We start from the raw sequence: 17,194 nt of genomic DNA, 5'->3' as shown, positions 1-17,194 counted from the left end.
TAACAGTCCGGATTTCATGACCCCCCCAGGTCATCCTGTAAGGTCCATCTGCTTTCCCAGGCTTTGATCGGGGGAGGAGAAAGTTGGGAAATTATAAGGCCACCATAGGAAATGGTTAGTAGCATCATGGCAGGAAGAGGTTATGCCTTGAGACATTGACTCAGTGGACAAAAATTATACTGATACTAAGGAAATGTACCCAGGAAACAGAATGGGGAACTGTAACTATGCTGAAGAAATAAACACGTATTGACTTTGTGGGATACAAGACAGAATATTTTTATAAACTGATAGGTAAAATTGTTCTGATTAAGGTCTTAAAGTCTATAAATAAAAAAAATAGATAAAACAAATGAGTGGGAAATATAGATCTTGGAGTCTGAAAAGGAAGAGGGGAGATAATTCCATTAAGAAATTGTTCCAAGAAATCATTTCAAATATTTTGCACTGATCTCTTTGTCTTCTAGCTCCTCAGAAGAAATCACCTCTTGGATTATGCCATTCAAAACGAATTATGCTTTCAATTTTCCTTGTTTCCTCTTATATTCATATTGAACTACTACACTGTGCACAGGAAAGAATCCAGCAAAAACAACTAATCATACTATATGCTAGGAATGGTTTTCTTCAGACGGCTTTAATTCTGAAGACAAAGGTCAGCAATTTACCACAGACAAAGAATTTAATATCTCCTCCACTTGTGAGCAGTGTACTTCCATGGCCGTCACACTGTTCTTCTATTGCACTTCTGCTGGAAAGGAGGGCTTAGAAAACTTTCTGTAAAGGCAGCTCTTTTTTTTTTCTTTTTTTTTCTTTTTTTCTTTCTGAGAGACTTAAAGTTGTGAATGCTACATGAGTGAGCTACCAAATTTACTATAGAGGTCCTGTACCACACATTTACTTAATTAACACATTTTGTAAGCATTGTGATAAAAGGCTCCTTGTAGCCTTGTTTCAACACATGGCCACGTTGATGCATGAAGGCAGGGACAGTGCATGTTGAACCTTGCACCTCCCAGCCAGCTTTGCCTTGCATACTGTCTGAGCAATCTGTCTCAGAGCAATAAGGGCAGTGGACAAGTTGTGCTTTGAAACTGGGAAGGAAGGGAAAGACAGCTGTAAATGTGCATTATTTAAAATGCTGTAGGATGAGAAACAGATGCTTGTGGAGTTGCAAGTTACACAGCTTATGCTGTCAGTTGGCAAGCGAAACTGGTATCAAATCCACAGCTATGCAAAATCCACTGCCACAACTGGCATCCAGGATGGCAGTGCTGGCCAAGACTGAAAGATGGTGGGTGTGGAAACTTTCCTCTCTGCTCTAAACCCTCCCAGGGTGGAGGTGCAATGGCAAGTCAGGTAGGGGAAGTCACACTGCACCTGTCTGCAAGATATACACAGCATTCCTCTTCCAAGGGCTGGCTGTGTATTTATTACCTGTCGGCAGGACTTCACTTAAATGGAGAAAAAAGAGAGGAAGAAGAGCGCAGTGGTGTATGTGCTCTCTGATTCAAGTTCTGATGATCTGCATCTCACAGCTACAGCTTCCAGCTGAACTGCCAGTGTCTTTTCTGTAGTATTCAAAGGAAGAAGTTTCTGATCCCTCCCCAGTGCACGTCGTAAGTGGGTGAGTTGGCAGCAAGCTGCAGTTCCCTTCCTTATTGCTGCCTACCAAGGAGGGAAAGCCTGGAAAACTGCCAGCTCTGGAGACTTGTTAGGGAAATACTATTTTGATGGGAGGACAAGAAAGGATGAGGCAGAATTCCACATAATTCTGTCAGCTAAAACATTGTTTTGACTTTCATCAGTAAAAAGAAGCTAGCAGCTAATTTATGCACAGGACAAAGGCTTTTTTGAGGAGACATAATTCGGTATCATCACTCCCCAGCAACTATTGAGACAGAAGGTTAGGATCACTGGGGCTTAGGAAATAGCCATAATCTCTCCTTGGGCTGATGGACAAATTGCCAGCTGGTCTCATATTGTGAGAAAAGGTAAAGGAGTATCTTATCTGCACAGTGAATTAGAGTGAACATTTATGGACCTTCTTACAGATTTCAGGCAGTCTGTAGATACAGTAATTGCGCGTGATGGCTACTTTCCACACAATTCAACACTGCTATTGAGAATAAAATCCTATCCCTTCTTTTTTTTCAACCAGAATGGCAGGTCTCCATCAAGGCTCCTTTAGGATTTGGAACACAGATCAGTTCCAGAAAACTTGTGAAAACCACAGGGCTACAGGGTGGATCCATGTCTTCCTTCTCTCTGTGCCGGCCCTGTCGTAATCCCAGGCTGTATTAATGCATGAGGCCCATTGCAGCACTCAGTGGGAGTAACCACAACCTTGTGTGACCTTTGCATTGGCAGCTCCTCCTGAGTTTGTAACTCCGCATTGCCGCCTTCCAGTCCTTCAGATCTTACCTAAATAAGTTGATTTGTAACTCATAAGAAAGGCTCTGGCCCCCAAGAAGACTTTGAAGTAGACTAAAAAAGACATTAGCCCTAGTCACAGGACAAGGGGTTCTCAATAGCAAAGAACAGTGAGGAAAGGCTGTAATTCTCACAGCTCTGACCAGTGATTCATAGTCACACCAGCATAGGCAATACTGGCACAGACAATATTTTTAGAAGTTTGTTTTTTTTTTTTCCATGGAAGATAATGACGTTATGGTGCTCCACTGACATCCAGTCTCCTGGGCAGGGATGAAAGCAGCCTTAGAAGGAAAGAGGCTCTACCTTGGAGAAAGAAACCCACAGTGGAGCTAAGAATGGTTATGAGGTCCACTCCCAGTACAAGGGCTGCTTAATAGCTGCTCTTTGCACTTTGCCATTTTTTTCTTCTCCAGGCAGTAAGGCCTCAGGAATACTCCCACTGGCTATGCAAAAAGGACGTCCACTTCCTCACTGACAGGTCTCCCCTCAGCCCACCCACACTCTTTGTCTTCCATTCTCCCTCCTTCTTGGGCCCTGACGCCTGCAGAGGCCTCCAGCAGCTCACAGCGCTACGCATCCCCACCCCAGGGCAGTTGGCCCATATCCATGATCAGAGTGAATAAGTCACAGTTTGCTACACTAAACCAAACGCTCCATGCTGTTCAGTAGGTTTCTGCACCATGGGTTTCTCTCTTCCACGCTTTGGAGTCAGTGCTGTAGCTCTGCAGTGTGACCCCACACGAGGCTCTGTGTGTTGAAGTTATCATTCAGGATACATGTGCCTAAAGGTACAGTGCTATGAATGCAATACCCAAGTGCTGAATGTTGTTTGTTTGCACTGATCAGAGTACTTCTGAAGTGACTGATACAAAATTCTTCCTATGCTCAAAAACATTTTTCTCTACAAACCATGTTTACAAACACAAAAAATAATTTGAACCTGTTGTTATAAAAGCCCGAAAGCAATTCAGGACTGTTTGAAAATTGCAAACACTTGTGTGTAGCTGAGCCTGATTCTGTTGCTCTCAAGAACAGCCTTACATCAATTACTTAACACTGCTTCTTGTAATTTGTCTAGGTGAGAGCTCAGAAAATCAATGTGATGTGAACAGGCCCTCAAGGTGCCACTGTGCAAATACAAGACTGGCGCAGGGCAAAAGGATGGTGAATCTGACAGCTAGAAAGAAATTCACAACTAATGACAGAGATTATGTTTTTATGGATTGTATGAAAACAGTGAGAGTTCTCACATTTTGTAACCAATTATTCTTCTGGAAACGGAAGAACTTCCACATTTTTCTTAATATACTACGTTTTGATTTGACTTCAATGACTTGGTCTTCAGTATATTTTTAAGGAGCATAGGATTTCAGATATTTTGTTTCAGTTTTTGTGCTGAACTTTACCAATTCCAGAATAACAAGGAGCTCTTCAGCAAAATCAAATACCAACCTTCCTCCCCAAACCCAGCTGATTTTTCAGTTTGCATTATTCCATCTTGCTCTACAGTGTCGCTTCCCTTTGCTGCACTAAACTCACTAATCCTTGTTGTTACATCATCCAGGAGAAAGCAATTTAAGGTAGAGAATATTTTTATTTCACTTGCATTAGAGTTTCCTGGCATTGAATTCATATGGTAGAAATGTAAGTAAATAAAAGTACCGGCATGACCAAGAGCACTGTTCAGAAATGGTCTTAACTCTTGCTTCTACCCTGCTGAGCAAGGGTTCAATTTTAATATCAACATTTAGCAGAATTCATGATCATGCTTCATTTTCTGATCTACAGAGCACAGAGGAACAATTCCAATTATCACCTCTAACGTGTTCTCAAAGCAGCACACAGCGATTATCTGGAAAGTAGAGGGAACCTCTCAGTGACTCTGGGGATTCAGCCAAACAGCCCAAAATCTTGTTTTTAACACTCCCCAAATGATTTCCCACACATTATGTCCTAAAAACAGAACTGAAAGTTATGTGTGGGACTACCCTAGAAGACCTCAACCTTTCTTCTCCTCAAAAGCCAGAAACTAGAAGCAGTAGGATAATAATGGGCCAGCTTTGCACAAGGTACTTTATCTGGGTCTTGCATCAGACGTGGGCTTAGAAGGAGTGTGAATACTGATCCTGTTAACCCATGAACTAGTTTGCAGCAACTTATATTCAAAACTGAAATATTGTATTTACAGTATTCTGTTGTCCTTTTGCACTGTCAGGAAAAAGCCAATGGAATGAGTGGGACTAAAGAACAAAGATCAAGGACCTTCACAAAGAAGAAGTACACATTGTGCTTTGTGGTAAAGACTGTTCCAGTAAAAGAAGTGCCACAAAGATAGGCATAAAGTTGGGGGAAGAAAGTGCAAGACTGCTCCTCTGTATTGCAGATATTCAGTGGGATGTATATAAAACACGTGAATTTTGATTCATTCAGAACATCTTCTAGCAAAGCCTAGAATAAAACCCAGCCATAATAATCTTACAGGCCTCTGAAGGCCTCTAGAAGAAACTGAATCAAAATACTGCTTCCTCTACCACCAACCCAAGGGAGTTATTTTTCTTGACAAACATTAGCTCAGGTGAACTGCACCCCCCCAAGAACCTGAGTGCATCCCCAGCACAAGGATTTCAGGCTGCTCATCACATGAGTGCACTTCACAGCATCCCTATGACCCCATCCCTATGATCCAGTAAATCTTTTCCCTTTTTCTCTGCTTCCATTGTAAGAGGACTCCTGTACAGTTTAGGGGAAACATTCTCACTGACTTAGCAGAGCTGAACAGAGGCAACAAAACCAGAGGCTTTCTTTGCCCTGCCACCTTCTTTCCATTAATATCAGTAGCAAAGTTACAAGTGAGTTCAAAGGGAAGGAGTAAGTTTTTATCATAAATGTAGTCCTACCTCTCATTCCCCATATACAGCAAATGCTAACTTGGTTCTGAAATAAATTTCCTTAACAACCAAGTACTACTATTTAACAGGACCCACGAGCATTTCTATAGCATTTTACAATTCCAAATCACTGCATAAGTATTAATTAGCCTTAATGACTCATATTACCTAATATGATAATGAAAAGCCCTGCAGCTCAGAATATCTATTTCTATTTTCAGTAAGAGATGAAATGATCTTTTTAAAAGAACACGTTCTCTTTTAATTCTTTTTCTGCAAGTCTCTGTCATAATTTCTGTAAAAAATTCAGAGTGTATTATGGTATTTTTTTTCTTCATTTGTGAAGACCACTTTATTGCTGCAGCCTTTGCCACAGAATAAAAATACAGAGGTTTAAGAACAATATTTGTACCTCAGGAGGCTTTCTGTTGAAGGACCACTCACTGAGTGTGGACTCGGTGCTTGGTAAGGAGATGTGGATTTGCTGCCTGTTCTTTATGGAGAATAGCAACGTCTTTCTTGGTTTCTTTCTGGGTTGCCACTGCCAAGGTAATGCTTAATGGATTAAGTCTTGTGAAATAAATTCTGTAAATAGAATGTGGGCTGAGATCATTTCAACTCATTTCCCCTGCGTCCCCGTCCCGTCCTGGAAGCTGTCAAGTACAAGCAGCCTGCAAGCAGCCTGTTCTCTCAGTGTTAGTCTTGAGTCTCACTAGATGCATAAAACAGCTTGTTTTTTGCATACTTTCTGTGATGGCATTAAAAAAACTGGAAAGAAAAAAAAAAGTTTTCAATTCCACCCATTGCTATAAACTGGATACAGCTAATCTTGCAAGGGCACCAAACATTGCTCTATTTGTTCATCGTTAGGGAACTAGAAACCTATGTTTATGATAGAATGATAGTTGAATCTGAAGGATTTTAAAGAAAAGAACTGAACCAACTGAGGGTTTGTAAACAAACAAAATGGTTTTGACGTCAGTCACATAATTTCATGGGCTGAAACAGCATCACACAGCCAGTGCTTGCCCCTGAAGAGTTTCTAATTTAATTTAGATGCATTCGTGACACGGGACAGCACATCAAATCCAAGAAACTTCAGGGTACTGCTGAGGGCCAGGTCTATGCTGCAAAGGTTGTATAAAGCATGCTTTGAAAGAGCAACAGAGACCTTCTGGCTCAAGGAGAGGGGACAGTTGTGTCTACAGAAGATGGACAGACAGAAAGACAGACAGAAAGGTGAGAAGGGGGGAGAGAGGAAGAAAGGAAGGGAAGGCAGGAAGGCATGGAGGCAGGCAGGCAGGCAGGCAGGCAGGCAGGCAGGCAGGCAGGCAGGCAAGAAGGAAGGAAGGAAGGAAGGAAGGAAGGAAGGAAGGAAGGAAGGAAGGAAGGAAGGAAGGAAGGAAGGAAGGAAGGAAGGAAGGAAGGAAGGAAGGAAGGAAGGAAGGAAGGAAGGAAGGAAGGAAGGAAGGAAGGAAGGAAGGAAGGAAGGAAGGAAGGAAGGAAGGAAGGAAGGAAGGAAAGAGGAGAAAAAGAAAATAAAAGGAAAAAGAGGTCAGAACAGAAGGGAAGCATTCAGAGCAAAGACTGTCAAAGGGAAGGACTTTGTGTGTTCATTAGAAATAAATCAGTTTGAAGATTTTTTTCTGCATTGATGCTATCCAGAAAATCTGCATAACTTTTTCCAGAGCAGTAAATCCTACCCACGTGTCTCAACAATTCTTCCAGTTTTGCTCTCAGTCCTCCTTGGGTCCCTCTCCCTCTGTGCTCTTTCCACAGAGAACAACTCATGCAGAGTTTCTGCTCCATGCCTCACAAGCATGGTTGGCTGCCCCAAGTGCAGGTGCACAAAGTGCAATTGACACAGAACCATGCAGAGCAGGCAAGTAGCCTTGCTTTGTCCCCTAGCCATAGGCACACACCTTCATCAGGAGCTTCTATCTGGATGATGCAAAACCACCAGAAGTTGCCACTTCACTGTTTCAGAAAGCAACTGAAATGTGTCTATGTGCAGTCAGCTAAGGGCACTGACGTGGGAAAATATATTCCTGTACACAGCACAGTTCTGAGAGCTGTAAGAAAAAAAACATCTGGTATCAACTGAATTCAAAGGGATTTCCTGTATGGAAAAAAATTATTTGTGAGCATGTGTGCTCATCAGCTTGGACCTTAAATGATAAGAGAAGAGTTCATAATTTCTGGAATTTCTCTGGAACCATATTGCAATGAATAGCAGAGCCATGATACGTCATGCTGATTTTTGGTTTTATTGACTAGGTTGTACTTCGTACTCCACTGACTGCAGTTCCCTTGGGTGTGTGAGATCTTGGGGCAGCATGCACACACCACCAGCATCATCCCAACACAGCCAGCCATCTGCCTGTATGTTTGGTGAGAGAACAGGAGATACCTCCCCTTTCTGCTATTTCACTCCACAGAATCCTAACTACTTGTTGAACAACAACTTCCAATAAAAATGTAAGGGTTTTTTGGTGTTGTTTTCTTTTCTTTTTTTTTTCCCCCACAGAAAGCTGATATTTCTGACAAAAGCATATTTCTCAAAAACTCAACCTCTAGTTTTGGCCATAAAGCAGAGCAGCCTTTGATGTGATATTCAGACAGATGCTATCACAGGAGTTATAACTTAGTTATAGCTACTTGTGGAGTTATTTACAGCAGAAGAAAAGGTTCAGTTCCTTCCCTTGATCTATGTGTGGGCTTCAGGACCTTCCAAACCTTGCTTTTTAATCACTGTAAACGTCAGAGCTGAAGAGTTTGGCCATTTCTTTGTGCACTGATCGGATTGGGTTTTGATGCCATAGAATCGTGGTGCAGAGCAGAGGTGCAGGAGCTACTGAACATGAGACAACAGGGCTATAGTAGCAGTATTTCTGCCACAGGATGGAGCTCAGTGCAGGCTGCAAAACATTTCTAGGGAGACTGGATAAATAGTCAAGCATTTCTCTGTCACTGATGGCCATACTGCTGCTTGCTACACAAACCTATGCTGGCTACCTGGAAAAGCTCAGCTGGGCAGGTCTGTACTCCGTTGCAGTGCCAGCAGCACTGATGAGCCTCCAGGAGACCAAAAGTGACTGAAAAAGATCACATAGGTGAAGGTCTCGATTGAAAAAGTTCAATACAAAAAAGAGGGGGAAAAAAGAGCCAGCTTTCATAGAAAGTGACGTGTGAGCTCTGTGTCTTCAGTTGTGCCCCACTTACTCAGTTCACCATCTCTTCAAAGCATTTCTCACACAGAAGGGTATTTTTAACAACACTGAAAAGAACCCACCAGAAGTAGAAGCTCAAGCTCCTTTACCCTGAATAAATGGGATACAAATATCACATAAGAGGTTAAATTACACTGGGAGGATTTTTCTCCCCTTTTTAAACCACATGTGGCAAGACTTGGAAGTGATCTTTCTAACTGTAGAATCTTATTGAACTGAACAATTTAGCAAAAAATATCATCAAGGTTATCCATCTACCAGAATACAACGCATAAGCAGAGCCTCCTTGACCGAAGGAGTTAAGCTTTTCTGCAATAATGCAACAGATCACTCCCTGCAACAAACAGAAGACACATTCTAAGGCAGTTTTCCCACAAACTTCAATCTATGGGAAAAAAATCCTGATTTATTATATAGCATTTGGACAGTTGTGAATGAAAATTTGCCAAAGATCAGAATAATCGAGTCTTTCAGCCAAGCAGTTCTTAATGAAAGAAAAAAAGCACAGAATGGGTCTGAGCAAAATAAATAAAAATTCCACACTTTTAACCAACAGAACCTTTTGCATCATTCAGAAATATTCGCAGATATCCAGAATCTTTTATCATCAAAAGGACACTCTGGCCTTTAAAATTACAACTTCTTGATTTTTGTTTACTGATGGCCTTTAAACCAGGGGGTATCACTAACATGTGGCATCTGGTCATGCCATGTTTTCAAATGAAAGAATTTTTAAGGCTGCAATTTGATAGTTTTTCCTTTCCTTCAAAATGTCTCTTTTGCAAAACTATCATCTGTGAATTTTAAGGGTAGCAGCAAACCATTTACTAACAGTATCCATTGATACTGATACCAGTGAGAACACTGATCCATTGCCATCAACGTCTGAAAGACAGGATCACAGAATGGCAGGGCTTGGAAGGGATCTGCAGAGATCACCGAGTCCAACCCCCTGCTAAGCTGCTCCCTACAAGGTCACACAGCTATACGTGCAGATGGGTCTTGAATATCTCTGGAGAAGGAAAGTCCACAACCCCTCTGGGCAGCCTGTTCCAGTGCTCTGCTACCCTTACCATAATGAAGTTCTTCTGCATGTTTGCTTGGAGCTTCCTATGTTAAAGTTTTAGACTCCGGCTCCTTCTCCTGTCACTATGCACCACCAATAAGAGCCTGGACTCATCCATTTGCCTCCCACCTCTCCTCAGACATTTATTAACATTAATCAGATCCTCCCACGGCCTTCTCCTCAGGCTGGACAGATCCCGGTCATCCAGCCTTTCCTCACACCTCCAGGCCCTTTATTGTCTTTGCGGCCCTCTGCTGGATTCCTTCTAGGAGATCCCTGTCTTTTTTGAATGAGGGAGCAGAGAACTGGACACAGTAGTGTAAATGTGGCCTCACCAGAGCAGAATAGAGTGGGAGGATCACCTCCCTTGATCTGCTGGCCACTCCTGTTTTAAAGCACCCGAGATTGCCATTGGCCTTCTTGGCCACAAGGACACACTGCTGGCTGATGGGCAAAGTGTTGTCCACGAGAACATCTGGGTCTTTCTTTGCAAAGCTCCTTTCCAGCAGGTTATCCCCTAACCTGTACCGAGTTTTCATTGATTGAAAGGACTACTAACACCAAAGTTATCCTGGAAAAGGTTACCTGTTTTTATGCAGTTTGCCTTTGGAGCAGGGAGGGGGGCTGCAAGCAGTTTCATAGCATATTCACAGCAAATAGCTGAGCCTCTCTCAGAGGCCAGGCACAGCATTCATGTGGCATCCCTCTGGAGGCTTGCCCTGCTGTGCCCCTTGCCCATTAATTAGCACACAATGGAGGCCACAGAATTTCCCTGCAAAAGGTGTTGTGAGCTTTGGACACGAAAGAAAGCAGAAAAGATCCTCGGCTTTACGGCATTTTCAGTAAAGATGTTTCCCGTGTTTGTTTATTTATCAAAAGTCACTGTTACTCTTGGTTGTTTTGATTTTTGTTTCTGTGCACAAGAGGGGAAAAAAGGGTTTTACTAAGCGAGCCTTTCAGTAAGACACCAGATGATGGATAGTCAAACACAGCGTCTCCTGTAAACACAGAGGGAACCAAAAGGTATGAACTGACTCATAATTGTGTCAACACAGGTCGCAGACCCTTGGTTTATTCCAGCCTTCCTGTTTTTCACAGATTTCTTTTCACACCACACTATTTTTTTTAGGACACAGACTCTTTTCAGAACATGGGGTGCAAAAGCATGTATGTCTTTACACCAGAATACGGGCATTTACACACACACGTAGGCTCTATTCCACAATTACAACAGCAGCGTTTTCCACCCACGGCTCATGTCTGCATTCAATGAAGCAGAGCCTTTCTGCATAGCAGTTAGTTCTAGCTCTAATCAAAAAGGAGGAAAGGTCCAGTCCATCTCGTTCCCACTCTGAGCTTCCCATGGAGGCTTTTGGGAAGTATCCAGAACAAAGCCTCAGCACGCTAATCCTCTGGTTCATGCAATGTACTTCTTTTTTTTTAACATGTGGCAAAGTGGCAAGACTGTCTGACCAGGAGTGCTGTGAGGCTGACACACAGCAAAGAGTTCTATGGTGAGCAGAACCTACCAATATTTATCTTGATCCCTAAGAACATTGAATTGAGGTTGTGTCTTTTCCCTTGCATAAAATCATTCTTCTCTGTTGGTTGCCAATTTTCTTAGAGATTGGCAAAACAAGTCTCCCTGTGGTCTCTATTTCATCATCAAATTAGGCTGGCACTGACCAGCAGACCCAGAAGTTTTCAGGGAAGGAACTGATGGCAGACACACCATGCAGCTGGATCCACTGCAGGTCATCGAGCAGTTCAGCTGGCAGGTGACTCAAGGATGGCTCAACATATTCCCTCATAGTGTCACCTGTGAAGATATCCTGTCACCTGAATTCCTGATTTCCTGCTAAAGGGCTTGCAGAAAATAGCACACAAAGGTGTGTCAAGGCCAAGAGAGTTGCTGTGCAAGATAATCTTCCCCCACACATTACCCTGAGTGTCTCAGATCAGCCACACACACGTAAATGACTCAGTGCTGTAGACCCAGAGGATCTGGCTCACCTGAGGTGAGTCAGGCTACTGTATGAACAAGGAGAAGTTTATAAACAGCATCTGTTGGTCTGAGATGCTTCAACCTTGGCCACATTGCTGACAAGAGGTAGCACCAGCAAGGATGGATAACCTGATCCAGGCTGAGCAGTGCGCACTTCTGTGTAATCCCATACAATGCCCTGGGAAAGCTGCTCAAGTAAGCCAGAGTCACAGAACGAGGATTGTGACCTGTTGTGTAAAAATCAGTTGCTGCAATTCCCAGTCAACAGGTAATCACTGCAGTGAAGCCAAATCCACCAAGAGCATCTCACAGCTCTTGATCCGCTACAATTCATTCATTCCTTCACTCATTCATAAATAAATAAAGACAAAACAAAATACATTTAGGAAAAAGCTGCCACCAAAAATCTCAGAAGCAGCATTTCAGAAACAAAAATAATTTGCAGACTTTTTTAAAACTACTAATTTTGAAATACTGGATGTCTTTGCAAAAATTAAGACTCTTATATAGTGCAGATTTCCCTTGTAGAAATTCAGGTTAATGGGACAATGGAGAGAATTCCCCATGCAAATTACAATAGATCAAGTTAAATTTGCTCCTCTACATTTAGGAATAATTCCAGTTTCCATAGGTCTGCAGAGAGGCTAAATGGCCACGAACTGGAAAAACCTACTCTCTTCTTCTGCTTTACTGCTTTTTCTATACCTCTTTTTAGCTCTACTGCAAAAGATGAGGGAAGTGAAATTTACTGAAAGAGACCATGAAAAGAGTTTCAAAACATTATACATATTTTCTCTCCATAAACATGCCGTGAAATTTGAATGTACACAGTGCCAGGGCACTGCCAGTCAGAACCCAGGAATTCACCCAAGTAAGACAAATTATGATGCTCACTATCTCAGCTTCTTGCCTTTCATTCATACATTGCCAGTGTCTGGATTTTATGTCAAAGCGGAGGAAAAAAGGGAATCTCAGATTGCTGAAATTAACCTCTTGCAGTGAGATCAGTAGAAGTGAGCTTTCCACTGACACTTCACAAGGAGATACCTGCTATCTTTGTTTGGCAAGGCAGCAGTCAGATGCTGAATGTTGAAATTTGTCAGGTATGAGCAGCAGAGATGCTATGCTGTGGAAATGGCCACTACAATCTCTCTTTCCAAATATGCAGTGTTTGGTCCACATCAATAAAATAATTTAAAAAAAAACAACGTTTTATATGTCCTATCAAGAAGCTGCATACAGTATTGTGATATCAATGCAGGGTAGTACTGTTGAGCAAACCTGCCTGGCACGAGGACAGTGGTTGCTACTTCAAACATCATACCCAATATATAATTAATATTAACCCTCAACTATATCAGCAATCTCATTGCTTTCATAAATTCTCACTTCCTTTCCAATAAAGAGCTACTTATTACAAGGTAATGCAGGATGCAATGCAGGGATTCATTTCTGCCTCTGGAAGGTACCAAGTCAAAGCTCATGTTCTATATGCCAGGAAATGTTGAGTTTGCATGGCAGCGTCACAGAAGCTATATGCACTGTGTGATCATCTGTAAAGTGATTCTATTTAATGAGTAACTTTAATGCAGTTCTGCTGAACCAGTTTTGACAGCACATTTTATGTATGCAACAACTTTAAGAAAAAAGGGATAGGCTCTTACCTATTGTTTTTCGGAGATCTTCACACTGGCTAATGTGAGGGAATTTCAAGATTTCCTTCCACTTTTTGCTTTTGCCTTTGCGTTTCCCTCCACCCCCTGCAAAGAAAGAAAGATTGGGATTAGATTGCTTTGGGTGCTACTCCCAGTCCAGAATTCACCAGCCCAATCATAGCTCTTATGGATATCTTTAATAACAGAAGCTGAGACGTTGTGGGTAGACGGGCAGATCAAGTTGGCTTGTCTGGATGTCCCAAGCAAATGGCACCTATGAGAAGGCTGGATTGGTAAAGGCCAGGAGATTGTGGCTCAGCAGATCCAGTTCAGATGGTGGTGTCTAAGCTTAGCATCTCCAGCATAGTCTCTGCTTCAACTTACAACCATTTCTTTTGAGTCAAAAGCCTTGTATTTGTAAGCATATAACTATGATTCACATCTTTTCAATCTCTTTCTGGTTTCAGGATGAACCCTGACTTCACCCCAAAAGAAGGACTGGAAACTGAAGACCAACATTCAGTACTTGCCTTCATCCTTCATATTGCATATTCAGCTGATGGTGCACACAGAGGTCACTGCTATGTAAGCATTTTCCTCAGAGGGAGGACAACAGTGGGAGAAAATCAATAAAATATCCTCCATTATAATGAATCATAGAACCATAGAATCAGTCATTTGAGTTGGAAGAGGCTGTTAGTCCAAGTCCTCCGCAGTGAACAGGGACATCTACAGCTAGAATCTCCCTCATAAATGTTCCTGCATAAATACCCTACTGCAGGCAAAGCGGCACGTCCCAATTTATCCTCCAAGTTATCTGCACTTGGTGCTGATCCCACATGCTGCTCACATGCATCTCATTCCCCCTTCTTGCCACTCTACCTCTTTCTCCCTTTCCTTTCCCATTGCTTTCTCTTCCTCCACACACACGTAGGTGCCCCTCTTCTGGTCTTGTGTCAATAAGGCAGCAAAGACAATGAGATTCGTCCACATGTATTTATAAAAAAAACCTTTGAAATCTACTCTTTTGGCTTGGACCTATTTATTGCTCTTCTCAAATCGGAACACCAGACCCTCACATTCACCTTTTCTTGAGCACATCTACCCCATTCTTTTAAAACTTATACCATTTTCTTTCTTGTTTGAACAGTTCAGAGCCGCACGCAGAACCTCACTGGCATGGTGTCCCAAAGGCAGTGCTGCTCTGAGGGCCTGCAAGGCGAATGTGTCCAAACTAGGTCCCAACCAGTAAGGGCCACATTCCCAGCCTGTGTCACATCGACCCTTGCTGGGACTACTGGAGGATGCACTGCCGGCAGGGCCAGGCTCCTTTGGCCCTACAAGGCCTAATGGAAACCAGAACGCTGTGTGTGGTGTCCACCACCAACTTTGGGTGGACACACAGCTATAAAGCAGCTCAGTCTAAGAGAGCATTTCTAAATTATTCTTTCTTTGGTTTTTTTTTTTTTTTTTGCACTTTGACTGGGTGTTTTATTCCAGCCTTGGCTTCTCTTTCAGGCCTGCCCTTCTTGCCCCATGCTCACAGCCCAGGAAGGGGCACCCACCATGTCAGCAGTGCTGCACTGAGCACAGGGTGCAGGCTGGACCTGAGGTTTCCTTCCTGGCTCTTCGGTGCGTCTGTCCTGCTCATAGCGAGTTTCCCTCTGAGCCTGAATGTCCAGACGCAGTCTGTGATTCTCCAAGCCAGTGTATCTACTGCAATTTAGCCCCTGCTCACAAAATTTGATTCACTGGAGTCTATTTTACATGCGTGGCACATTGAATGATTAATTCAGAGCTGAGTTAATTCTGTAGAGAGGTTGGTAGAGTCACAATCGCAGACTGAGAGCGTGTTGGGTACTACATGATATTGCAGGCTAAATTAGGTGTGTTGACTCAAAAGGTAACAGATTATTACAAAGAAAACATGAGCCCTGGAAACAATTGCTCTCTGTGGGGCATTTCTGATCCTGCAGTGTAACCTCTGGCACTGGAGTGCTCTCTCTGTACCTCACATTTTATTCCTTCATTTTCAGTGACCAATGGCTTTGTCATCAAAGAGCTCGCCTCAAATTATTTTAAAACCTATTATTGACAGGAATTTACGGCGTATCTACATCATGCAATGTAACACAGAGCTATCTGCACTAACAGCAAAGGAATTGGCTTGTTTAGACTGTCAGGAGCACAGCTATGTTGTTTCCAGGAAGAGGCTCCAGTAAAGCGTAGAGGTCTGTGAGTGCCTTCACATCACACAGTACTATGCAACACAGATGCACTCTTTGGGTCCATAGTGAAATCTTCCTCAACCTCCCTTCTTCAGTGCATTCAAAGCACTGCTGCTAAAGTCATTTCCTTTCTCATCCCTCCAGTCAGAGGCTGTCTTGCCCTGGTCCTGCAGCACACATCACTTGGTCTCAGGTACTGAAGGTCCAAGGGATGCTCCAAGGGACCGACCACTTTGTGGGCTGGGGGAACACTGCGATTGTCTGCTCATCAACTCTTCTGGAGTGCCCAATTCTGCTCTGGTCCCCAGCTGCTGCCTGGGTGTGATTAAGCATCCCACAGCGTGTTTCCATTGCTTGTTTTCCATGAAAGCTCACAGTCCTGCACAGCTCTTCTGCCAGCTCCACTTGCCCTTCTTTCCTTCACTTTCATGGCCCTTGCTGCACCTCCCTTTGTGCCTCTGGTCCCACGCCTCAGCCTCTGCCCTGACACGCTCTGCCCCCTCCCTTCTCACACTCTTCTGGGGAATGACACTTTCTCTAGGAATTCCTGCCTCCTCCTCTTCTTCAGTCATTCCCTTTGGTTTCATCCTTTTCCCTGAGCTCTTGCTTCACATGCTTCCTCACTCATTTATCTTGTAAATTTTGATTTTTGCTACTTGCTGCCAAATCTCCATGGGAATTAAATGAATGAAACAGATATTTATTAGCACAGGGGGAGAGATGGGAAGAAAGAAGAGGACATGGAGGGAGGGAAATGGCAGGGCTGCTCTCAAAGCAGAGTGATCCTCCTTTGACAGTTGCAGGATTCCAGTTGGGATTTCTGGTTCCATAGGCTGCCAGAGCAGCTCACCCTGCCTCTGCAAACATGTACCCCCCCTGCTGCCTCTCCTGCTGCAGGGGTCCCCACCTCTTGTCAAGTACCAGACACAGAAGGGTGCAATAAGCGTGGGGGCAGGAATTCTCTGCTTAAGATACCAACAGGCATTGGAAGCAGCACAGATGATGTTCAGCTGCTGGGCAGTGGCATCTGCAAGAACAATAGTTCCAAACATTTCTGGACAAAGATGGATGAAAGAATCCGTCATGCTGCATCTGCTCATCACAGGTATTTCTTCACTCACTGAAGTCCTTAACTGTAGGCCAAAGAATGGATGGAGCACGTCTGCTTCTCCAGCCACCTTTACCGAAGTACCCACAAAATGGTTGCATCTACAGCAGCATGGAGCAGTACAGAACACAGCACAGCAGCCTTAGCACTAAATGGCAACTCTGAGACTGGAACAAAGAGAAAATGATCATATCCATCTGAGCCAGAACGTTTTTAAATTCCACACTGTGTAACATATACATTGATATGTTTGTATTGGATGATGCATTTCTGACATAAAATTTTCATCAAAACGGAAGAAGAGCTCAATGGGCTCAAAGGGCTCAATTGTTACACCATGATCGATGCAGCCAGTGCGTTCTCTTCTCTTTTGTGGCCATCCTCCAAAAACAAGCAGCCTTGCCTGATGAATCATTTGCTCTTAGCTGAGTATGAAGTAGCATTACTATTTTGCCTGTGACATCTTTATGTTAAAGATTCTGATCAACTGCTTTAATCGATCTGACCTTTCTGCTCTCAGCTTTTCTTGTGGAGCCAGCAAACCCTGCTGGCTCCAACTGTTAATTCTAGAGGGTTTG

General features: G+C 43.2%; 2 protein-coding genes across 2 annotated transcripts in view; both read right to left on the bottom strand.

Annotated features, from left to right (window-relative positions):
- Positions 1-17,194, bottom strand: part of INPP5F (inositol polyphosphate-5-phosphatase F) — a 949,391-nt gene that overhangs the window by 238,297 nt on the left and 693,900 nt on the right. The gene's annotated exons all lie outside the window — the stretch shown is intronic.
- The window catches only part of GRK5 (G protein-coupled receptor kinase 5), a 162,475-nt gene that overhangs the window by 80,031 nt on the left and 65,250 nt on the right, over positions 1-17,194 (bottom strand). Inside the window, exon 2 of the mRNA XM_048944067.1 lies at positions 13,290-13,385. Within this exon, the coding sequence (XP_048800024.1) occupies positions 13,290-13,385 (96 nt within the window). The remainder of the gene's footprint in view (positions 1-13,289; positions 13,386-17,194) is intronic.

This window comes from Lagopus muta, chromosome 5, assembly GCF_023343835.1.
Source record: "Lagopus muta isolate bLagMut1 chromosome 5, bLagMut1 primary, whole genome shotgun sequence".
NCBI lineage: Eukaryota > Metazoa > Chordata > Aves > Galliformes > Phasianidae > Lagopus > Lagopus muta.
Note: the sequence above shows the minus strand (reverse complement) of the source record. Positions and strands in the feature narration are given on the sequence as shown.